Raw genomic sequence first — 25,680 nt, 5'->3', positions numbered from 1 at the left:
ATTTTCCTATTTGAACACTTGTGAGAATGCCCTGTATATGTATATCCAGGCTAGCGGAATGTTAGTGTAAGTGTTAAGCAGTGTGCTTCAGCTTGAGTAATGTGCTCAGACTCTGTCCACACGTGTCAATAAAGCTGAGAGCTATTCATTATCGGCAGCCTGAAACGTTAGCGACTGGTCAGTGTGAGGCCAGACTGTGTGACAGTTGGGGGCAGTCTGGCTGTAAACTTTCCTCCAACAATCTAAACTATGTACTTCTAAGTAATGCACATCTAATGTTCCAGAAACACTTGGGCTTGGCTTTTTTTTTTCAGGGGAAAAACTCACTCTCACGTGACCAACACTCACAGAAATGTATGGACACACCAATTTCATTTGTTGGTTCTCGGATTTAAAAAAAAAACTTATGTTCAAGTTGACAAACCTAAAAAATAAATGAAAACAAAGCCGGAGGACCATGTTTTGGTGTGAATACAGTCATTAACTCAAGTTTACCTACCACCCCTGTGCTTTTATGATGTCTGCTTGCTATATTTTCACTTTGAAATACATTTTAATTATGTGAAGACTTAGTAATGAAATTAATTAGTTTAGCCTAAAGTCTACAGTAAGCCAAATTCCTATAACTTAAAAGGACAGACTGTGAGAGTATTTGCCAATGTGCTGCAGTGAAACTTTGAAGATGTTATCAGTGTCCACAGATGAGTGTTCTGAGACTGTCTGAGGATGTCTGTGGTTTCTCACCTATTATATTTTTAAATATTTACAAGAACAAATGAAATTGGAGCTAAGGCTTGCAGTATGCCAAAGGTCGAGTGTATTTTACATGTATGTTGTATTTAGTAAGTGAAACTTTGAAGATGTTATCAGCACCCACAGATGAGTGTTCTAAGTCTGTGTGAGGATGTCTGTGGTTTTGGGGGGGAGGCCAGCTGGTGGGCACACATGTCCTGTGTTCGGGAGGCTTTGAGCTCAGGTTGACTCAGAACTTAGTAAGGCAGAGGGAAGGAAGCAGCTGCTTGATGCTGTAGCCTAGATGCCAGACACATGGCAGGGCTAGGCACTGAGTTTTTCTTGTGGCTTTGAGGTAAAGTTGACTCAGGCTTGGGGCAAGGCTGAGTGAGGGAAGGAACCAGCTGCTTGGAGGTTTTTGCTCCTTAATCCGTTTTGGCAGTTACATGTAGCCTATAGCTAGATGCCAGACCCACATAGCACGGCTAGGCACTGAGTTTTTCTTGTGTTCGGGAAGGCTTTGAGGTCAGGTTGACTCAGGCTTGGGGCAAGGCTGAGGGAAGAAAGCAGCTGCTTGCATGGAGAGGTTTTTGCTCCTTAATCCGTTTTGGCAGTTACATGTAGCCTATATACCAGACTCATAGCAGGGCTAGGCACTGAGTTTTTCTTGTGTTCAGCAAAGCTTTGAGCTCAGGTTGAGTCAGACTTGGGGCAAGGCTGAGGGAAGAAAGCAGCTGCTTGCATGGAGAGGTTTGTGCCCTTCCCTCTCTGCAGTAGCCCTGAAGGATCAGTAACCTAGATGCCAGACCCCATAGCACTGTAAGCTACTATAGGTATAGGCACCAGGTTTTTTTCTTGTGTTCGGCAAAGCTTTGAGGTTAGGTTGAGGTAAGGCAGAGAGAGTTAGCAGCTGGCACTGTGGGGAAAACTGAAGGGCTGATGCAGATATTCACCATTATGCAGGCTTTAGTTAAATATGCTATATTAAGTTGTTAATCCTTTCAATGCCACTCTCCCAATGAAATGCGCGTAGTTTGTTTAATTTTAGAACTACTAGTAATCGAAATTGTTGTTGTCTTTTTTAAATATCGAAATGTTCAAAGAAAATGATCATATATGGATTCCCTACTACTTTAGTATTTTAGATTTTAGAACTAATTGATACTGAATTTGTCTGCTCTTAATACTTGACTTTTTGAAAGAAATTGATCATATGTGGAATTATCGCAAATTTAGTTTACAATTTCCGTAAATCATCGTAATCTGTGTAACACTTATAATTTGGATGTGATTCAGTTAGAGACATTTTGTAAGTTGTACGTAATTCAGCCAAGTGGCTGCGAGGTATCAACTGAAATAAACCATTCATATATAAAACAAGGACTCATAAAAAGTACCTCTCTCAAAAATTCTTATGCATCACAGAATCACAAGGGTGTGCCTCTCAAATATACAAAGAAAACAGGGGGTTGAGCAGCTCAAACTCTGACAACAGCTGACCACAGTAAACATTTTACATGTAAAACATGACTTACTGTACCCTACTTTTGACCTAATTTTCTCATCTGCCCTGGGCAGGCAAGACCTCATCACTCAGGTCCCTCACTAAACTGGTGAAATTAACAAATCTTGACCAAGGTAGTAAAGTTTTAAACCCTACCTGTTCCTTCTAGCACAAAAGTTTCCAAACTAGACGAAAATTTTCAAGTCAAAGGATTTTCAATCCTTCAGCGTACAATGATGTCAGACCAAAATGTCCTTGGCCTGCCAAACTTGCTCACTGTCATCCCTGTCATAATTCTTACTGTTGTCAAGATGTCAGAACAGTAAAATATATGGTTGTGAAACTAAGAAAACTAGAATTATGTTAAACTTGGCTTCCTGGAGAGTTGTGAAAATTTTACACTGTCTATAAGTAACAGTCCACACAGCAGTGTGGCCAAGCCTTCCAGTATCTGTCACCAACGTCACACATTAGACATAAATTTGCCGTGAACTCCAAACCCACACATGAAACCTGCAGTTGCTGGTATGTTGATGACATAATAATGCCTGTAGGTGGCCTCCTGCCGCCTGACAGGAAATATGAACCCAAATGTTATAGAAAACATGTGAGGAGCCAGGGTCAATGTTACCTGCAGCTCTGCAGACTTTCTGTGACCCAGTAACAGTTGGCTTTGGCTTTACTTGGATCCACAATTACAGTTACGTGTACGTTACACTCATATGTTGCTATTCTTTTTTAATGCTACACAAATACAAAAACTTGCTGGTGTATTAATTTTAGACACAGATTTTGTAGCTATAGTTTTAAACAGCTACATTTTATTATGTAGAAGTTATTTTTACTCTGTTGCAATGTTCTTTTAACCGAATATGCAATAATCTTATAAAAAAATCACATATAAAGCAGGAAGACTCAAAATAACAATTTACCATAATTATGTAGTAACTGTTGCATCTATTTCTGGCTGTATTTTCTGTAAGGTGCAGTTTGCCCTTGAATAAAAAAAAAGGAACTTAACACGACCTTCAAACCCCCTTAAGCCGTGATGTACCGTCTGAAGGTGAAGGTCACGTGGAGGTCATGTGACCAGACAGATTGCGAGTCTGATTTACGGTCTGCGGTCGTCCCCGGCAACGCGATGATGTCATCTCGCCTGATTGTTTCTGTTGGCAGCCGCACGGGGCCAATATGTCCCCTGTTGCCATGGCAATGGCTAGGGCAGGGGTCGGGAGGCCGTCAGGGTTGGAAATGTAATCAGGGAGACACTTTCCGGCTTGGCACAGTTACTGTACTGTACTGTAGGGCTACTATGCTTTACATGTACTATAGGGTACATACAGGGCTACTGTACTGTACTATATGACTACTGTGCTTTACTATAGGGTACATACAGGCTATAATTATGTACTACAGTACATCAGGGAGACACTTTCCGGCAGTGGCTTGGCACAGTTTGGGAGGGCAGCGCTACTGTACTGTACTATAGGGCCTATACATTCAAGTACTACTGTACAGTACTACTGTCAGGGTTGGAAATATAATCAGGGAGACACTTTCCGGCTTGGCACAGTTTGGGAGGGCTCAGGGCTACTGTACTGTACTATAAGGTACATACAGGCTATAATAATTTATTGTACTACAGTAACTGTACATCAGCGAGACACTTTCCGGCTTGCGGGGACTGTACTACTGTAACTGTAGGGTTACTGTACTGTACTACAGGGTACATACAGGCTATAATATTGTGACAGTACTATTGTACATCAGTTTTCAGCAGTGGCTTCATGGCTGAAGCATAGTTGGGGCTGCTACAGGGTCCATTGCATATCTTGTGAGGGTACGACATGAGGAAGGTCCTTAGACTGCCATGTCTTGTGACATTAAGACATAAGGGTCCTTAGCTACCATGTCTGCCATGTCTTGTGAGAGTAAGACATAAGGGTCCTTAGACTACCATGTCTTGTGACATTAAGACATGAGAAGGTCCTTAGCTACCATGTCTGCCATGTCTTGTGAGGGTAAGACATTGGGAAGGTCCTTAGACTACCATGTCTTGTGACATTAAGACATGAGAAGGGTCGGCCAACTTCTGTCTGGTCCCAAAGAGCAGCTGACAGATTCAGCTGGAGAAGTTGGAAATCAGAGTAAGACACTGACTGTGCCTGGGACCTTATAGAAGGGTGCCCTTGTAATAGTATAGCTATCCAGGCTGGAACCTTCACACAGACTTGTCTGTACAAATCTGGTCTGGACATAAACCAACTGACATTAAGACATAAGGAAGGTCCTTAGATGCTATGTCTTGTGACATTAAGACATGGGGAAGGTCCTTAGAATACCATGCCTGCCATGTCTTGTGAACTTCTGTCTATTCCCAAAGGGCAGCTGACAGCTTCAGCTACAGAAGTGAGAAATCAGAGTAGTAGCTTCTGCCTGGTTAGCAGCCACCAGGCCCTGTACTGTGCAGGCAGGCTGGACTCTTCAAACCCGCTTGTCTTTACAAATCTGAGCTGGACATAAACCAACTGCACGAGTGGGGAGGGGCGGTCAGATGTCTGCTTCAAGTCACTAACAAACATGCAGCACTGAGGGAGGACATGTCTAAACTGTGCTGCCAGTTCTTAAGACAGAAATAACATGGCGGGACAAGGAAACTTAATAATGTCTTGAGTTATAATAATGAAAGAACCAGGCTATCAGACATTACAACTCTGGGTGGGGAGGGGCACTTTAGCTTCTGTCTGGTCCCAAAGGTCTGCTGTCAGCTTCTGGTCTTACAGACATAAATAACTGTCAGGGTCTGTCCTTACTTACATGTATAACTGTCAGGGTCTGTCCTTACTTACATTGTATAACTGTCTGTCTCTACTCTTAGTTACATACATTGTACATGTAAATATGTCAGACTGTAGTGTCCTGTACATGTATAACTGTGCAGGGAGTTAAAGAAGTTAGAGTATATTTGAACCTATGTACTAAAGGTTGTCATGAGATATAAAGACAGTTGATATGAAACCAGACAGAGGTGGCGCCTGAACCATATTCGTAGGTTTGCTGAACTGCAGGTAGATAAGAAGTTTGTCAATGGAGGTTCGACATCCAGGTAATAAGACTCGGTCATTTCCAAAATCATATCCAGTTGCTTGAGTAACTGCTTTTTGGAATACAGAAGTCTGCTGCAGTAAATAACAAACTGCAGGTAGATAAATTATACAGAAGTCAGTGTTGGTGTAAATAACCAGATCAGCTGGTGGCCTGAGTTCCGCTGAAACTTGTCAGGATTCTGACCTCTGACCTTCCACAACAGCCTCCCCGCCGGGCGACCTGCAGCCCAGAATCCCCGGGGTGACGTTGGTGATGACAAAACCAGCGCACTTGGCACTGAACTTGGCTTTGGGGACCCGGGAGGGGGGGGGGAATCGTCTTTGTGAGTTTTACTGATGGAAAACAACCGGCCTGGCACAATAGTTACAGTAATTCTCTTTATGTTCACGGTAGCAAAAGTTCACGGTCTGAGAAAAGTGGACATGTTCACGGAACTATATGTTCACGGTGGCGACAGGTGCAGGAAAAAGAAAGTTCAAGAATTATTTGTTAACTGTAATGATAAGTTCACGGTACAGAAGTGACGGTGAAAACAGTGAACATAAAAGTACTGTGAAAAAATCAGGAATTACAGAGTTTTACCCATAGAAAACAACCAGCCTGGCAGCTGGCACAACAGTTAGTATGACCATCTGTTACTCGGTGACATTTTCAGGCAGCAGGTAGTGGATGCTACCTGAAAAGTCTGACCAGTTACAAAATCATATCCATGTGCAGTTGCTTGAGTAACTGTTTTTTGGGGTATTGTATTTATTTATTACCTGGATGTCTAACCTTCACCAACGTTTACAGCTGTAGATTTGAGCCCTGTGTGGAATGTGTGGACATGTATAATGTCATGTGTAAAGTTACGTTTCCTTGTATACAGCCAGTCTTACGTGTGTGTATGTACAAAATGTGCTTTGTGCAACTTGCCAGATTTCAGTCATTGGGAGGAATGTTATGTGTTCCTTCACTTTTTGCACTTGCCAAGCTGAGCTCTGGCAGACTATTCCTGGCCGGGTATTGACCCTGCACCACACACTATGTACATGCTGTAGTGTTATCTCCTGTGTGCACGCTGAGTTACAGTAGCTTGTATACAACCGTTCTTGTCCTGTGCAGGAGGAATGTGAGACTGTGTGATGTTTTGTGTGACTGAATCTTCTTTGTGCACTTGCCAAGCTGAGCTCTGCTCTGGCAGACTCACAACTGTACTCACGGGTGTTGAACCAGTGCTACTGTGCGCATGGTAGCACTCGTATTTCCCCAGAACTATCGTAGACTGGAACTCTTTGCCATCAAGCACAGTTGGGGCATCATGACTAGAAAGCCTTAAACAACTCCTGCAATCAAATGTGCACAGATTAGGTGTAACAAGTCGTTCGGTGTGATGTAGCCGGCTGCCGCTGCGCCGCGTGCCTGCGAAGCTGGTGTGTTACGCCGAAAGGCGGTTATACTGGCTATACTGATACAGATGGTCTTAACTCCAGGGTGTTAACCTGTACCATTAACTTGGAAGCACAGTACTACATAATCTCAGTCACTAATGACAGCTAGTCTAACCTTCATTGACGTACTACATACATCACTTGACACCTACATAATATTACACCTGTGTGTGTGCGCAGACTTGAAAGCTCATGGTTAACCGGTGGACCGTGAACCCACCAACACAGTTCATACATCTCACATGTACTTACACTGATGCCTGTAAACCTACCCAGTCACCTGAAGGGACAGAGGCAGAATGTCCACGTGTTGATGTGTAAAGTCGCCTGTATGCCAGCTATGTGGACTGAGAGGGTGGTGCATGGCTGTGTGTTAGTGACTCCTGTGTGTTTGGAAGCCCGGCAGCCGGCAGTAATGTAGCCTTGCTGACGGACGTGGGACTAAAACTGGGGCGGCAGCTTTGATGGGAGAAAAACTCCCCAAAACTAGCAACCTGTGAACCATGACCATGTTAACACGACCAGCGACCTGTGAACCATGACCCCGTCAACACGACCTCCCATGTACAGTACATATACAAGACATGACATTGTACAGTTACATACTGTATAGGTAATCTCCTGGCTCATACATGTATATACAACATTGACCTGAACTCAGGATCTGTGAACCTGCCGACCTGTGAACCATGAACCATGACCCCGTCAACACGACCTCCCAGGTACAGTACATATATCACTTCACACCAGTGTGCTTTTTTTATCTACTTCAATTTTTACCTCAAAACAAGACTCATACAAAAACGGGTTACAGTAAGGAACCATAGAGACAGAATCTGATGATGAATGTTTGTTCATCCTAGACTTGAAAAGTTTAAGGTTGAACCCATTTGGGTAGCTCAGATTTGAAAGCCATGGACCATAAACCCATCAACACAGCAGCTACAGTTCCCATCTCATGTGTACTTGTACTGATGTCTGTAAACCTACCAAGTCATCTGCACAGATAGAAGCAGAATCATTTACACCAATGCTGAGTCCCCCCAACACGGCCTCCCATGTACAGTACATATATCACCTCACACCTAACGTACACCTGAGGGTGTGCCGGGGGACTTCAAAGCTGTGGACCGGTGGACCGTAACGCCCATCAACACAGGCCTTAGACTTGCTGAGTTGTGAAGTTCCCCCAACACGACCTCCCACCTATTCTGTAGTTATCCGGGAGTAATGCCCACACTCAGGTATCTTCCTGTGAAATTCTCCTTTTCATATCTTCCTGAATGCCCAAGAAAAGGCATTAGCTGGTGTGTTACGCCGAAGGGCGGTTATACCGGCTATACCGATACAGATACAGAAAAGCTGTATGATATGAACATTTACATGTTGCTGACATCACATGCGGGAAATTTCTTCTCAAGTGATTTTATAACAATAATCATTTCTCTAGAGAGTTCTATAAGCTGTATAACTTAGTACTTTACAAGTCTTAGAATATAACTCTGAGGGAGTTTTGAAATGAGAAATTCCTGACTTAGACAGAGGATTCCATGATGCAGGCTGGTTTATTGGGAGCTGCCCTGATGATATAACTCTGTAAGGTTTGGAACAGGTGGGACAGAAATTCCTGCAGACAGATAGAGAGGATACCATTATGCAGGTGGGACCTGCCCTGATGTAGAACTCTGTAAGGTTTAAACTTGGGACAGGGGATCTGTCTGTCGGCAGGAATTTCTGTCCCCCCTGAGTGTCCCAAACCTTCTGTAAGGTTTGGAACAGGTGGGACAAAAATTCCTGCAGACAGACCAAGAGGATCCTGACAGTGTGATGTAGGCAGGATTATTGGTAGCTGCTGACAGACAAACGCCTGCTGGGCACACCAGCTTCTCTCCGGGACCCATGCACCACAGAACTGTGTTTATTTTTCCAGCTTCAGGTTGACAAACCAGTAACATTACTTTCATTAGGTTTGATGGCTTTTCTGTCAGGTACATTTATTTATGGTCCAGATGAAGCAGCAGCAAAAGCAGACTGAAGAGAAGAGTCTGTTGTACCTGAGCGTCTGTCCTGTTGGACATTGATATTTCAGAGGGATTTTTATAGACTAAGTATTTTATATGGTAATTAGTAGACAGTAAGTGCAACTCGTATGGTCTAGAACCAAATACAAACTTTAAGGGAATGACATTTTTTGTTCTCGATGGCTGAGTAGATGTGTTAGACGTATGTTTCTTCCCAGTATTTTTGTTTATTGTAAACCTAATGTGGTTTCTAATAGCTAAGTACTTTATTTAAATTGTAAACTTTATTTCCGATATTTTGCCTGAATTTAAAGTTTGTTCACAGTATCTTTGCTTAATTGTAAAGTTGGTTCCTGATAGCTACATGTAAGTGCTAAGTTGTAAACTTAAGTTTATTTCCGATATCTTGACAGAGTTTAAACTTAAGTTAGTTACTTATATCTTGGTGAAATGTAAAAGTTTGTTCCTGGACCAAGACATTAAATGGCTGTTCAAAGTTTGTTCCTGATAATTAAGTGCTAAATTGTAAAGTTTGTTCCTGATAGCTTTGTGAAATTTAAAAGTTTGTTGCTCAAATTTTGGCAAAATTTAGAGTTTGTTGCTGAAATCTTGGTGAAATTTAGAGTTTGTTGCTGATAGCTTGGCAGGTTCAGCACACAGGAAATACAGTGTTTATTTTTCACAACATGCATTTAACACATAGTTTCCACCCTGTTGAGGACAGACTGCGTCCTTCAGTGGGCAGTTTTTAACTTTTTTAACCCGAGATACCGGAGGGAGCTTTGCGAGGGGCTGTGGGGACAGAGGTATACTGCAGCTGCCTGGTACAGATGGTCCAGAACCATGCTATCTACATGTAGTTCTATGTCTGAATGGGTTAGGGTTAGGATCAGGCACGGTTCTGGATACTCTCTATTGTACCCAGGACTGTGCCTATCTAGTTCTATGCCTGACTGGGTTAGGATTAGGTTCTGGATAGTCTATGCATATCCAGAAACGTAGATTTGTCCAGAACTGTGCCTCAGAGACAGAGCCTAGTTCTGAATAAAGGGAACTATTCTGGATACAACAGAATGATGTCCTTGCCCTTATGGTTCCATTCCCTGCTCAGTTCCACACCAAAGGTCTGAGTTTAACCCTTTTAACCTGAGACGCGTGACTGAGCTTGGAGAGGGACGTAGTTAATGTTACATCTCTCATGTTGGTGGTCAGGCACGGCAGGTTTAGCACAGGACACACATAGGCAGGGTACCGGTAGGTTTAACACAGAACACACACATAGATCAGGGGCATCAGATGGACGAATAGTCAGGCTAGCGGACGTGAGTTTGATTCCTGGCATTCCTGTTGTGTACGTCCTTGGGAAAGGCACTTAACACGACTTTCCTCACTCCACCCAGGTGTAAAATGTTCAAAGACAAATCAAACTCTTCCACTGGATAAATTACGGAGATAACTTCCGGACGTTTCGAGTGACATTCAACACTCTTTTTCAAGGTCACTAAAAGAACTGAGAGCTCAAAGCAACATAATTAATCACAATGACTTGTGAAGTAACGGGAAAAAAACAGTTAAAAGACTCATAAGGTCACTGTAACAGCTAGTATGTATAATGTGTACCTGACTTCGGTTGGGGAGGTAAAAGGCAGTGAAAGGAAGGGGATGGGCTCTAGACACAGTTCAGTTCATTGCCCCTAAGGCCTGACAAAGGCTACAGGACTACCTTTACCTTAGTTTACCTTTTAAATTACCTCCCACCCTGGCTGGGGGAATGTGGGGCATTTTTCCACCCTACTGAGAGACTCCATCCTTCAGTGGGAAGACGTTAACCCTCCTCACCCGAGGTTTTAACCTTGTTAACCCGAGATGCCTGACCGCCCGGCAGGCAGACAAGGTGGGAAATACACACTACAGCTGCCTGGCTAGCTGGGCAGTTGGAGACACAGGAGATACGGGGTGCTTAAAAGATGGACATCACAACATGTTTGTTGTTTGTTTAGAGTTAAAACTTTAGGTCCGACACAAAAAGTTCTCTCACCTAGAGCTTTCGACCAGTCACTCTGGTCTTCCTCAGTAGACTGACCCAGTGAAGCTTGTCACGTGGCTTCTTTGAAGTGTAAGCACAAGACAAAGAACTTCAAGCCAAGTTTTTTTTTGTGACAAGCTTCACTGGGTCAGTCTACTGAGGAAGACCAGAGTGACTGGTCGAAAGCTCTAGGTGACAGAGCGTTTTGTGTCGGACCTAAAGTTTTAACTCTAAACATGTATCTTCCAACACAGATGAACTTTCATGATAGTATGTGTTTATCAGTTTGTTTGTATGTTTACAGGTATGTAACTGACGGACCTGACCATGTGTTTGTTTATTTGTTTGTTTGTTAACAGGTATGTACCTGACGGACCTGACCATGTGTTTGTTTGTTTGTTTGTGTACAGGTATGTACCTGACGGACCTGACGTACATCAACGCGGCCCATCCGCACTCCGGCGGTCTGGAGAGCGACCAGAGGAGAACAAAGATGAACAACATCTGCAGAATCATCTCCGAGTACCAGCAGTCCAGCTACGGTACGTTTCCATGGTTACCTAACATTTCCATGGTAACCTAACATTTACATGGTTACCATAATTGGTGACCAGACCATTTCGTTGTAGTCAAACATGTAGAACACCATAAACTTGCATTACATAATGTTAGGCGATAGATAGATTGACATATTTTTATAGATTGATAGGTTGATTGATTGATAGGTTGATTGATTGATTGATTGATTGATTGGTTGGTTATTGATTATCCCCCAGACCACCTGCCAGTCCTGGGGCATGTGCAGAACTACCTGCGATCCGTGCACTACATCGAAGAGCTGGAGAAGTTTGTGGAAGACGACAACTACAAGTAAGTAAAACAACGGACAACTGAAAGAACTACTGTACACGTAGTACTAAGTTGAACTTAAGGTAAATTTTAAGACTAGACAGGTACAAGTCATCTTAACCCAGTACTGAGTTACTGCCACAAGTTTTCCGAGGGGATTGATCATTTAAGAACCTCTGATGTACATGTCTAACTGGGCAGGGTGAAGGGCTGTCAGATAGGGCAATGTACCCGTGCCACCAGCCCTTCCCACCAGCCCAGTGATACTTTGATCCCCTCCAAGCAGAAATATCCGGCTCTGATCCCCGACCCAAGCCCTGCCCCCATGGCTGTGTCCCTGCACCAGATCTGCATTATTTCAGCAGCTAAAAATGTTGGCAGCCAGTAAAGCTACTAGCCTGGTTGCCAAACCTATTATAGCTGCCGAGTCCTACCTATTTGCGGAGAGGATGTTGGACTTGGAAGCTATAATAGGTTTGGTAACCAGGCTACAGAGCTACATGGAGCTGTGGAGTTTTAGCAACTATGCTAGCATACAAAGCTAGTGTACAGCATTTGTGGCAGTAAATTAGGTCTCAGTGGAGTAAAGTTTGCAGACTGAAGGAAAACTTCCACTTGGTTCTAGGTTTTATAAGTCGGGGAATTGTAAAATCTCTGTCTCAGACTGCAGTTTTCCAGAAAACTGTGCTATTCTGAAGTTTTCATGCAGGTCTTGAAATTTAGTGCACAGAAACTGTCCCCCCCCAACACTCAGATTCTGAACCACTTTTAGGCAGTCTTGTCCCTGGTGTAGCGTCTGTCTAGCTTCCCCAGGTGTTAATGTGAAAAATAAACAGTGCAGCAGTAAACTAACTGTAAACTGATCTGAAATGTTGCAGAGCCAAGCAAACCACAATGTGACCTCGGCTGAAGGACGTTCAAGGTCGAGCCTTGCCTTGACGCGAAAGTGCTCTTTTTTTAACTGTCTTATCTTTTTGGACGTGAATTTATAAAAACCTGCAGGAGCCCATTATGAATGTCAGTCAGGAAATTGGCAGTTATTTCAGACGGAATATTTCTGTGTGGGTTCAACTTAAAGAATAGAACTGGCGACCTTGCCCTCCAAGGTCAAATTGTGCAGCCCCCAGCAGCTGTTGTTATAAACCTGTTCTTTTGTTGGGTCCGTAAAACGCCCGGAAATTGTTGTTTTTTGTGTCGTGATTGGGTGATTATAGTTAAAGCGGCCATATCGAGGGTTTGGGCAACAAAAAGTGGCTCGATTTGGGTGGAAATCGGCGGGATTTGTGACACAAACAGCTGAAGTCACCCGTGTCTGCGGAAAATCTCAAGATTTACAGAATAAACGCTTCCCACAAAACTGAAAATCAGCTGCTCTGCCTGGATGGGGGGGGGGGGGGGGCGGGGTGTAGAATAAACTCACAGTCGGTAACCTCTGGTTTTGAAGACCACAATGCCAGAGAGATTTACACATTATTGTTATATTTCCAAAAATAATTTCATCAGGTTGGTATAACTTAGGAGACAGGTATTTCTTTTTACAAGGTGAGAAATACCTGTCTCCTAAGAATTGGTTATAGTTTGCAAAATCTCTGGGATTCATAAACAAGTTTGCGATGTTTAGTTAAAGGAGTACTAACCTCCAGAAGGAAGTGCTATTTCCCGATACATCATGCTGCAATGAATACATAACTAGCCGACTTTTTACATAATTTCGCTTGTACGAGTTGCGCGGCGCATGTTTGTAAAGTGATATTAATATGATTTCCCCATGCTGAACCACAATTGATACATCCGGGAACTCTGGCTTACGCAATACTCATACACTTCAGGTCAACATAAACATTTTTCGGCGAAAATGGTAGGAGACAAGCACACTAACAAGCTGATTATTGAGAAATTACTTGCTTTACTTTGCTTGACCTGTGGCTTGGATATTATAATATCAGGATGTCGAATACAGTGAGCGCCAGTTTCACGCTGCGTGTTTTGATTTTCTCAACTTATTAGCATGTAAGTATTACTTGAACAGATAATTAGATTACGCCACTTATGGAAAGGATAACTAGATTACGTCCGTTTTTTCATCGTCAATATTTGCGGCATAAATGAGGGGCGATAAGGACACCAAGAAGGGGAATGGTTGGTAAGATACAAAAGAACACCGAACGGTACGAATTCTTCTTATCGCCCCCGAAAAGAGGTCTGTAACGTAACTTTTTGTTTAAAACATAGACACCAATGGGGTAGCGTGGTGTATTCTGGGATAGTTTTGAGGGTATTTGGAGAGTTTGTCCTGGATTCGATGCGTTTTAAGACTTGCGCGCAAAATGGGCATTTAATTGTATACTGTAAAATAATATGCATTTTTCACTTCCAAAAATAAATGCCTGTCGGAATATAGCACCTCCTTCTGGAGGTTAGTACTCCTTTAAGGATGGAATTTTACTATATGTTGAAAACGTCCCCACTTAAGTGATTAAGTGCTAATAATAATAACCTTTTGTTAAGGGGACATTGACACCAGTACTTAAGTTCTCATATTACCTGCATTGACGGGCTTTGCAGTGATAATAGTTTGTGTAATTGGTTGTGAAAAGGCCTTGGCCAAAGGTGACAAAACAGATGAATGAAACTCAACTTCTTTGAGTAAATGTAACGACACAAAAACTGCATTAAAACAAAGACTGTCTGTGAAGAGTTTATTCAAGGACTGTCTTAAAGATTGTCCTAAACTACGGTAAGAACCTTAAGCTCAGACCCGTCTGTAAGACCTGGAGCCTTAAGTCTTACCCTTGTCCTGCAGAGCCCATGAATGTTCTTTGCACATACATACTTGTAGTATAACCCGTCTATATAGCGCCCTGTATAATACGATTTGAGGGTGTTTCTCGTGTGACGCGTCATACCACGGCGAAACGCAACAAATGCAGATTGAAGTAACTACGCTGCCACAGGGCAAAAAAAGTCAAGGGTCTGTGACCTGATTAAGACATAGAAGTATTGAAAAATATTGCATCAAATTGCCAGCAGGACAAGGCTTAAACTGTGACAGGACCCCATCAGCCTAAGCCCAGGATGAGTGCCCTCCCCTGCCCTCTGTACCATCCCTGCCCTGTCAGCCCTCCCCTGCCCTGTCTGCCATCCCTGCCCTGCCTGCCATCCCTGCCCTGTCTGCCATCCCTGCCCTGTCTAACATCCCTGCCCTGCCTGCCATCCCTGCCCTGCCTGCCATCCCTGCCCTGTCTGCCCTCCCTGCCCTGCCTGCCATCCTGTCCCAGAAGGTTTGTTATAAGTTTCCTGCTCCCAAACAGAAAAGTGTTTACAGGAAAGTCTGACGTTTCCATTAAGGCTTCAACCTGCTTAACTTGGGAGGAACTCGAGATGCTAAAAACTGCTTAAAGGTAGGACCATTAACCTCAAGACAGTTTACACATGTCTACTCCCAGGTAGGACCACTGACCACTAAAATTTAGGCCGGGACAACTAGAAAGTCACTTTGGGATACTTTTGGGACAATAGAGAAATAATCAACATCAGAACGCGTTTTGCCCTAACCGTGTGCGCCGCTTTCGAAAATTCGAATACAGAATTACGAAGGTTGGATCTGATATTGTTGCATTTAAGGCTTTTAGGGACACCAAATTTTGGCTCATTTTGCATTGAAAGGTGCATTTCCCGGCCCTCCCGCAGATCGGATCTCCCTCCGGCCTTTTTGCTGATCCGACCCGCGGTCGGGCTGGTACCTCGGGCGATATGGAATCCACTGTGTTGTATTCTATATGTAAGGCATCCCTGCCTCCATGTTTCCCCCCAAGCAGCAGCTTTTGTCTGCGCACAGTTTACATTACTGTTGAGCAGGAAAGCTTTTGTTTGTGTAGCAGTGGGGAAACACCAGCAACAAAACAGGCCACAAGGCCAGAATAGCAAAAAACACGCCGGGTGGGAGGGCAGCTTACCTGGGCATTGGGCCACCTGTCTGGGGCACCTGTACGGTACCTGTGTATAATGTACCTGTCTGGACCACCTGTGTACCTTTGTGTGTGTGAAGGGGTACCTGTACAACAGACCACCCTGGGTTACCTGTCTGGGGCACCTGTCTGCGTACCTGAGTATGTGTGGGGGTACCTTTCTGGGTTACCTGTGTATCTGCCCAGATGTTGCATAGGTGTGTGGGAGATGTGGGGGGGGATGTCTGGATTGTAAATGTACATGTAGATACATTGTACAGCACAGGATACATGTATCTGTAGACCATCAAGAAGACTAGTACTACACTGTACATGTATATGGATGGAGCACACTGGGCAGCACCTGGTATATACAAGTCATGGTCAGGAGTAGTTTAGGAAAAGACGAACTATCTGATAGACAAGTATAGTCATGCCCAAGTACAGGTAGAAGGAGAGCAGACTGCCTTAAGCTTTTCCAGGTGTAACCGGCTGTAACCAGCTGTAGCCAGGTGTCCCCAGGTGTAACCAGGTGTAGCCAGGTGTCCCCAGGTGTATCCAGCTGTAACCAGGTGTAACCAGCTGTTGCCAGGTGTAGCCAGGTGTACATGGGAACATTTGAGCAGCATGCCCCCCCACCCCACACTTGATCGCCCCCTTGCCTTGCCCACTTCTTGATGTCCTGATAAGAATCTAAACCACTTGAGCTGTTAAAGTATCGGATCCGGGAGATAAGATCAGCCCTGCAGGTACGCCTTACCTGTCTCACCTGTCTCACCTCACTAAACACCTTTGTCTGGACGAGAACACCTGTTTATTTGTCTAATCACCAAACCCAGACCAAACTCCCGCCTTTCTGCTCTCGAAGGCCGATTCTGGGCTGGTTTCGGGGCTGAATTCTCACGTTTGAACACACCTGACGGTTTCCAACAAATTTACCTGCACGCAGGTATCACCATGGTAACCCTGAGCCTGTCTGATTACAGGTGTGTCGCAGGTAATGTCAGGTTGGACACCTGGACATGTGATTATTACCTGTTGAACACCTGGTTTTTGTGCAGGTACAATGTTTTGTACACAGTCACCTGTACAGGTTAATGTGCAGGTGAGACCACGGCAGGACGTGTAATGGGCAGGTACATGTTGTGTACACACCTGTATGATGCACACCTGCCAGGTACATGTGTTAACGAGAGACCAGGTGAGTTACAGAAGAAAGCTCACCTGTGGTTTTGATCAATGATTAATTTGTACTTTCAAGCTTTTAAAGCCTGATGAGAACAGATGCTTCAGACTTGTCCAGCAGACAAACCTCGACAGTGATGTACATTTTGTTAGAACCTTGTTCAAATTGTATTACAAATGTAGTACATGAACATGAAGGTATCCAGAATCATTGTGTTGAGGGTTATGGGAGAAACTAGCAGTCTGAGAGAAAAAATAGAATGTTTGTGGTTCCAGGCAAGTTCAGAGATCCACAAGGACACAGCACAAAATCCCTGGGCTGGGAAACATGACTAGAAAACAGACAAGCCAGGCAACATATCTTTAAATGTTGTATTGTCAGACTTGAAGACTTAGTTTCCCTAGTAGTACATGCACCTACCTTAATTGCGAAGTTGGAGATTTGAGAATAAGTACCCAGTTCTGCAGACTGAAGAACCTCCAGTGTTCAGGTCCAGTCCAACCCCCAGCTGACATCCAGCCCTCCAATGCACACTGTCTTTTCAAGTCTTGTTGTTCCAAACCCCCTGACCAATCAGCACGTCTGTTATTGAAGCTGCGGCCCATTGTCCAATGGGGACAGCCGATACAAAGTCAACCTCACCTCGCCTGACCTTCAACATGCCTCCTCAATTAAGTCATCATTGAGCAATTACTTAACCTGTAATTAAGCCTTACGCTTGAGGAGGTTCGTTAAGCTGTAATTAAGACATCAGCCCTGAGGAGCGGTGTTCCTTTAAGGTGTGACCTTACCTGGGGGGTAAGGAACGACAAATGTCTCAGATCTTCCCTAAAGTCGTCATTAGAACCCGACCCCTACTGGGTGCCAGGGTTTCTTTGAAGGTCGTGTAAATTTCCGCTGAAAAAGTCACAAAATGTTCCCGATTGTCACGTAAATGCATCGTCAGACACCAGTAATATCAACTATAGAGTCTGTGCACAGTTCTGTACCATACCTGCACACAGACACACCAGTAATATCAACTATAGAGTCTGTGCACAGTTCTGTACCATACCTGCACACAGACACACCAGTAATATCAACTATAGAGTCTGTGCACAGTTCTGTACCATACCTGCACACAGCAGACATGATATCAACTATAGAGCCTGTGTACAGTCCTGTGCCATACCTGCACAGACCTTCAGTAACAGATAATTATGATAATGACTGCACTGATGACTCATCTCTCGCCTAACTGCACACCAGGCCGGCCTAATGACCTGTGCAGACCTCAAACCAACACAAACAGATCCTCACACATTCAACCACATCCTGTGGGCTGATTTTATCACTTACAAACCAGTGTTACACCTGGGCAGTTTACACATCTAATCTCCAAGCATATTATCATTATTTGGTGGCTACAAGACAGTTTCACATAGGCAGGGCAGAATTCAATACTCCAACATTTGCCTGGCAAAACAAAAAAACGATACCAGTCCAAAAAAGAAAGCCCAATAAAAAAAATGCCTAAAAAGATGTCAAAAATAAGCCGAAGCCTAAACCTCAGCTTGGAGAGTATTATTATTTTTTGTATATATATATATGAAATACCTTTATTGTACATTCATGCCACAACGGGCTAGGTACAGGTCAAGACTTAACAGACACATAACAAATGTATGTAGAAAAGTGGAGACAAAGGATGCACTACTATTATTACAAACCCTCCAGCCATGAGTGATTTTATTTATTTATCGGTTTGGCTGTTCAACCCTCACGGCCAGGGCAGCCCTTAAGTTGCTAATGGCTATTGCAAAGGGCTTGTCCTGCTGACATGACATGGCAAAACATGACGGCAGTATATAAGGACTGGTGGCTTAGCAATCTACTAACTAATACTAATAATTCTATGTAAACTTTCTACCCAGCCTGGGTCAGTCCCCTGAGTTCAGGCCCATCCCTGCGGCTCAGGTTTGACTTTTAGGGAACAGAGAAGCAGTGATTGAGACCATCTCCTGATGACACAGCTTCGGGCAACGTTGGCTCCGAATGTTTTCCTGCGCACAAAGAAGTTTGTGTTTTCTGTAAGTCCAGCGAGGATCTGGTATATAAAGGGTCAAGACATCTTCCTTTCATTCTGACTACCGTAGTTAACCTTAAACACCTTTGGGCTGCTTTGTTCTTGTTGCTTAAGTTGACTGAGTTCACACAGAAGGTTTGTCTGTGTTCAGTTCAGTTTATTTTGCTCAAGGTCTTTGTTAAACCCCGTAGATTACCAGGGTATTTAAAGGGTATGTAAATTCATAAATTCAGGGTACATAAAAGTCATCAATTCATAAATTCCGGGTACTTAAATTCAGTTCATCCCCTGAAGGCCTTGGTTAAACCTATAAATACCTGGATACTGGCAGGTAAAGCTTTTATTAGTCTTCCTTCTGGCCACCTAAGTTTACCGCAAACACATTGAGACAACTTGACTCAGTCCTTCTCACAAAGACATTGTGTGTTTGGTCAGTGCAGTGGGTAACTGGCAAAGGAAAGGGAATCATCAAAGACTCTTTATTCTGACTGCCTGTAAATGAGTTTACCTTTCACAGCTCTGGTTAGAGTAGACGTGACGTTTTTAAGCCCAGTTACTGTCAGAGATGTGGACACAGGCAGCACCACTGAACTAGCTCTGTATATACGCCTGGTGTATCCAGAACCATGCTTTGTATAGAATCATGCTTGAAGGCACGGTTCTGGATAGTCCAAGCATTATCCAGAACCGTGTCTGGGGCAAATCTACAGGACAAGCTTCATTGAGAATGCTTCCCAAATGGGTACACTTAAACTTTTCAAGTCTAGAGTGAACGAAGATGTCTCTCCAGTTTCTCAATGTGTTACCCAAAACATACTACCGTAAGTGGTTTGTGTGAGCCTTGACTTTGAGGTGAAAAAAAATTCCAAACTGTACCTGATCATAACTCTAACCCATTTCGGCCCAGTTACAGGTGTGTTACAGGACAGGTAGCATAGTTGCAGGTGTGTACATGTACGTAGTTCCTGCCACACGTGGAAACACTCACCACCACCCAGCAGTCAGTGAACCCTCATGTAGAACATTAAAACCCTTACTAAGCTCTGGTCTGGAGCCAAACAGTCGTATTGTGGGGACAAAACAGTTTCTGCCAGCTACAAGTCGCCCATCAGACGTAACAAAACCCTTCCCGAAACCTCCCAACCCTGGTCTCGAGCCAAACTGTTTCTCCTCTGAACAACAAGCTGGTGATCAAAAGTAACATTCAACCTTTCCTCGAACCTTCCAAGGCTCGAAATAAAATTGGGCCGGAGCACATTAATAGCTTAATCTTTATGTAAACCTATGAAAATATTTGGGTGCACTGGTGCACCAAAAGAGAAAAGTTCTCGGATAGGACGTTAAATGGAGGTGCTGTTTTTGGGGAGAGCCACACCCCATGCACATTAAAGAACCCACCGCACTTATCGAAAAGAGTAGGGGACCTTTCCGGTGTGAGTGGTTCAAACCTTACAGTCCGGTCTTACACAGCTTGTAATTACATGTACAAAACTGGTGTGTTACGCCTAAAGGCGGTTTACTGGTTATGCGAAACAAACAAGTTGAGTGCACAGCTCCAAGCTCCCCAGTATTTCGAGCCATCATCCAACCCTGGTCCGGAGCCAAACCATTTCTCTGAACAACAAAGACTTCGGCAGCAACAAGCCGGCAACAGAAGCCAGCAAAACCTTTCCTCTGGTCGGAAGAAAGGACTCGCTGCCACCCATCAGAAGTAACAGGACCTTTCCTAACTTCTGGTCCGCAGCCAAAAGTGTGCTTTTGGGAACAAAGCAGCCCCTACCTGCCAACAACAGAACAAAACAGCCCCTGCCTGCCAACAAGAGAACAAAACAGCCCCTGCCTGCCAACAAGAGAACAAAACAGCCCCTGCCTGCCAACAAGAGAAGCAGCGATAGCTTTCCTAAACTGTGGTCGTCTGCCAAACAGGGTGATCTGTAGTCTGATCTTTGGGATTACAAACTCCTTACAAACCAGTGAGGTACATGGATATAGACAGCCCCCTCCCCCTTCCTCAACCAAACCAACTTTTGTTTCAGGTTGATGAGATCTCAAATGACAACAATGTTCTCTATTTCAGGTTGCCTTATTGATATGTTACTGGTATTTTGTACATTGCATTGCTAAGATATGTTATTCTGTACATTGGGTTTATAAGGTTCGCTATTCTGTATTTCAGGTTGCTAATTCTGTACAACAGGTTGCTAACATGTTATTCTGTATTGCGTGTTGCTAAGATTGCTATTCTGTACATGTATTTCAGGTTGCTAAGGTCTGTTATTCTGTATTCCAGGTTGTCCCTGAAAATTGAGCCAGGCAACAGCAGGCTACACAGAACAGCGAAAGACGACTTATCAGGTGAGTAAAGCTGGGCTGTTACAGGCTTTTCCCAGTCAGGAGTAAACAGTGCTGCATAGTACTGTGGTCCATATCAGCAGCCACACTTGTGCAGTGCCACCTGGCAGCTGCAGGGGGCACCACAGGCAGATAGTCACTGCTACAAGAGACTTTGTGTCTACTACCAGATAATCCCAGAAGGAAGCCTGCTGGCATTTAGCCACTTAATAAGGAGACAAGCTGATTGTATGATGCTGTTTCTGCATGAATGCAGGAAATATTGTTTGTTTGTTTGTTTGTTTGTTTGTTTATTTTTGCCATGTTTGTTTCCCGCCCAGTGAACGGCAAGTCGGCTCTGACCCAGAAGGCGTCCCTCCAGTGCACTCCGACCTCTAACCCCCGCTTCGTGCCCACACATCGCAAGAGCCGCAGCCTCGGCACGAAGTAAGTCTTGCATGCAGGAAGTACTGTATCACAGGTGGTACTGTATTAAAGGTAATACTGTATTACAGGTACTGATTCAGAAGTACTTAATATATTTTCAACTGTACTATTCTCTGGCAAGTCACGGAAGCCACAAACTAAATGAGCCCAGTCCTCCTGGCCTAACCCTAACACTAACGGTAACAGGCGTGTATATCACACAGCCTCTGTAACACGCTCGATGTCCACAGCAACTAATGTTCAGTAACACCAGTTCTCAAATCCCTACCAACACTTAGGAGGAAACAGGACAGACGTAATCTGACACCAGATCACTGGTTACCATGGCAACTGCCTGTAAACACGGCCGGTCAGTCGGGCTCGGGTCAGTCGGGGTCGGGGGACGTTAGGTAAGACTGACAATGTGAACTTTTACCTTTCACCTTTCACCCCTGCAGCCAGACTGCTGCGTCCCCCACCGGGTGAGTAGGAGCGGCTGCTGTGTTGCCATGGTGATGGTCCTGTGTTGCTAGGCAACTGTTGCTAGGCAACTTGTGTTGGTGATGGTCCTGTGTTGCTAAGCAACAAGTGTTGGTGATGGTCCTGTGTTGCTAGGCAACTGTTGCTAGGCAACTTGTGTTGGTGATGGTCCTGTGTTGCTAAGCAACTAGTGTTTGTTCTGTGCTGTTGCTAGGCAACTAGTTTTGGTGTTGGTTCCGTTCAGTGCTTCTGTTCTGTTGCTACTAGCAACCGTGTTTGTGCTTCAAGGTCTGCTCTGTCGCTAGGCAACTGTTGTTAACATTTATTTCTGTTGTTAAGTACATAGAACAATCTAAGCTACATTCTTGTATAATAAAAATTCATTTTGCCATTTTTTTATGAGGTAACATTTATTGTCATGTTCAGTTCAGGGTTCAGATGAGGTCAGTGGGAAGTCGGAGGTTAATCAGAGGTCAATCAGCCAGCGAGAGGTCGAGGGTTAATCAAAGGTCAGCCAGCCAGTTAGAGGTCGGGGACCCTGTTTGACCCCTCCCCCTCAGCCAGAGCAAACAGTGAGGCTGTGGCTGGACAAGGTCGGTTCACAAATAGTGTCGGGCACCACTTAGCGCCACGCCGGACATTCCTGGGGCCTTTTCTCAGCAAACGGGAAAACATCCCTCATCCGGGAGACCTTTCACGCCGAAGGATTGCAGGGCAGCTAACGGCTCATATAGGAACCGGGGAGACCTTTCACACCGAAGGACTGCAGGGCAGCTAACGGCTCATATAGGAACCGGGGAGACCTTTCACACCGAAGGACTGCAGGGCAGCTAACTGCTCATATAGGAGCCTGAGTTAGCTGGGAGCACATTCACACCCAGGGGGGACTGCAGACTTCCTCCTCCTCCTCCTCAGGAGGAGGCACACTGCAGACTGCATGGCAGTTAACGCTCATGTAGGAGCCCGGGAGACCATTCACACCCAGGGGTTACTTTAATGGCTGTTAACAGCTTATATAGGAGCCTGAGTTAGCTGGGAGCACAGTCATTCACACCGAGGGGGGACTGCAGACTGCAGGGCTGTTAACGGCTCATATAGGACACATTCAGACTGAGGGGTGACTGCATGGGACATTCACACTGAAGGGTTACTTTAATGGCAGTTAACTGCTCATATAGAAGCCTGAGTTAGAGTTAGCTGCAGACATTTGTAATGGCCCTGAACTCTTGTTTACGTGGAAGTTTTATGAGTATCACTGTAATCTGTGTAAGGTCTCCAACTGATGTTGTCAGGTCTCCTAATGGAGTTTTCTTTGGGGTAGGTCCGGAAAGTGTACTAGCTAACTTCAAGGTTACCATGAAGAACTGAACTGTTCTTACACATTTGCTTCCCTGAGTAAAAACTTGGCAGCCTGGCATTGTCATTGCTGAAGGATGGCAACCTAGCATAGAGACCCTCTCTTTTATATCCAGAAACGTGCTTTATCCAGAACCATGCTCAGGCACAGGTCTGGATACTCCAGGCCTATCCAGAACCTCAGTGCCAATGAGGCAAATCTGCGTACTTGGATACACAGAGACTATCCAGAACCATGGTTCAGAAACAACCTTAGCCCTCACACATTCAGGCATAGATCCAGACAGGCCCAGTTCTGGATACGATACCCTCACACATATATCAGAGTCCACCTGTCCACATGAAATGTATGTCCTGTCAGACTGACCATTTCTCTCTGTGAACTGTACCTGATCCTGACCCTAACCCATTCAGGCATAGAACTAGATAGGCACAGTTCTGGGTACAATAGAGACTATCCAGAACCGTGCCTGATCCTAACCCTAACCCATTCAGGCATAGAACTAGATAGGCATGGTTCTGGGTACAATAGAGACTATCCAAAACCGTGCCTGATCCTAGCCCTAACCCATTCAGGCATAGAACTAGATAGGCATGGTTCTGGGTACAATAGAGACTATCCAAAACCGTGCCTGATCCTAACCCTAACCCATTCAGGCATAGAACCAGACAGGCTGGGCCCTCACACATATATTAGAGTCTGCCTCACACACAGCACATGCATGTGTACAACTGTACATAAATCTATGTCTTGTCCAACTGACCGTTTCTCTCTGTCCTTGCAGCTTCCTGTGCCATACAGTCCAAGCAGAGGCAAAGAGGTAAGAGCCACAGTTTGTCAATAAATAACAAATACATGTAAGTATAAAATCAAGCCTCCCCACGACACTCCAGAAGTTAAGTGGTATGCAAGAACAAGACACAGTTCTTAGGCTGGCAGCAAAATTGCAGTAAAATGACGCCAACATTTATCCTGTGTGGTACAGGACAGAATCCAGTTCTGTTCACTGTCTGACAGTCACACCCCTGATGTTCTGAAGTTTCTCAAATGCAAAAAAAAAATGTGTGTTAGAGTTGAGTACACTCACACTCACTGCACGGCTTATCATACTCTAATATATACATGTATGAAATTCAATACAGCTACAGCTAGATCCATGAGGAAACCACATACCTTAGATTATAACAGAAAGTTGCAGCCTCTTACATGTACATGTCAGCTCCACACAATTTCACAGGCCTGTACGTACTGGTGTCCAGCGCAAAGCCCGGCCAGACTGGTTTGCCCTTATGTCCAGTCCTGAAGCAGGGCTCCACACAATATCACTGGTTTGTCCTGATGTCCAGCACTAAGCACGGCCAGACTGGTTTGTCTGATGTCCAGTACTGAAGCAGGGCTCCAGAATATCTCCAGTCTGAGCAAACACCATAACTCACCCCTGACAACCCAGCCCGCCCCGCCCGGTAACCACGCCAGCCTGACACATTCTGCAAGGATTCCTGTAAGGAACCAACCATCATCATCATCATGGAACCAACCAATGCAGTATTATTGACTGTAATCTAACATTACTGTTACCCGTATGTATAATTATTGGCTTACAAATATCAGCCCAACTGCCTGTAAGTCAATGTACTCACGTTGAATTAAAAATTTGAAATATTATAAATAAGATAAAATAAACACAGTACAGTTACAGGATCCCTCAAACTCCAGTATTGGCCTACACATTGGGTACTTGGCTGAGGTACAGCAACTCTAACTGAATCATAAAGTACTATTTTCAGTAATTCTGATGAGATGTGAAGAGATTTTAAGCTGATCTCCCAAAGTCTAGGTAAAGACTGTCCATTTATCCAATGGCAGCCACAAAACAGAGAGATTATAAATTTTGATCCTTGTGCTGAATGAAAATCTCAGATTTCCGGCAACATTGTGAGTCGCTTTTTTTAGCCTGATTTTGCTTTTCACCCTGCGAAACCTTAATGCTGTGTCCTTAATGGGTTTAAGACATTCCTGACAGCCGTTCTCCAAACAGCCCTTAAAGGAGACACAATACGCTTTCTTAAGGAGAGGGTCACGTCTAAAAATAACTCGACCTTTTGCCCTTCATTGTCCAGACTTGTCCTGAACTCAGGCTGCATCACAAAGACGGGAGAACTGAAGTCTGGGCAGGGAGGGGGAAAAGGAAGGGGGGCAGGGAGGGGGGAAAGGAGGG

The 25,680-nt window shown here is 44.4% G+C and overlaps 1 protein-coding gene across 1 annotated transcript in view; it reads left to right on the top strand.

Moving 5' to 3' along the window:
• LOC109462031 (ras-specific guanine nucleotide-releasing factor RalGPS2-like) overlaps nt 1–25,680 on the top strand; it is a 68,086-nt gene that overhangs the window by 34,166 nt on the left and 8,240 nt on the right. Inside the window, exons 9-13 of the mRNA XM_019758517.1 lie at nt 11,232–11,363; nt 11,598–11,691; nt 21,159–21,223; nt 21,541–21,646; nt 24,247–24,282. Coding sequence (XP_019614076.1) covers nt 11,232–11,363; nt 11,598–11,691; nt 21,159–21,223; nt 21,541–21,646; nt 24,247–24,282 — 433 coding nt within the window. The remainder of the gene's footprint in view (nt 1–11,231; nt 11,364–11,597; nt 11,692–21,158; nt 21,224–21,540; nt 21,647–24,246; nt 24,283–25,680) is intronic.

The sequence above is a fragment of the Branchiostoma belcheri genome, unplaced genomic scaffold (assembly GCF_001625305.1).
Source record: "Branchiostoma belcheri isolate BF01 breed outbred unplaced genomic scaffold, Haploidv18h27 scaffold98, whole genome shotgun sequence".
NCBI classification, from domain to species: Eukaryota; Metazoa; Chordata; class Leptocardii; order Amphioxiformes; family Branchiostomatidae; genus Branchiostoma; species Branchiostoma belcheri.
This window is presented reverse-complemented; position numbering and strand designations above follow the sequence as displayed.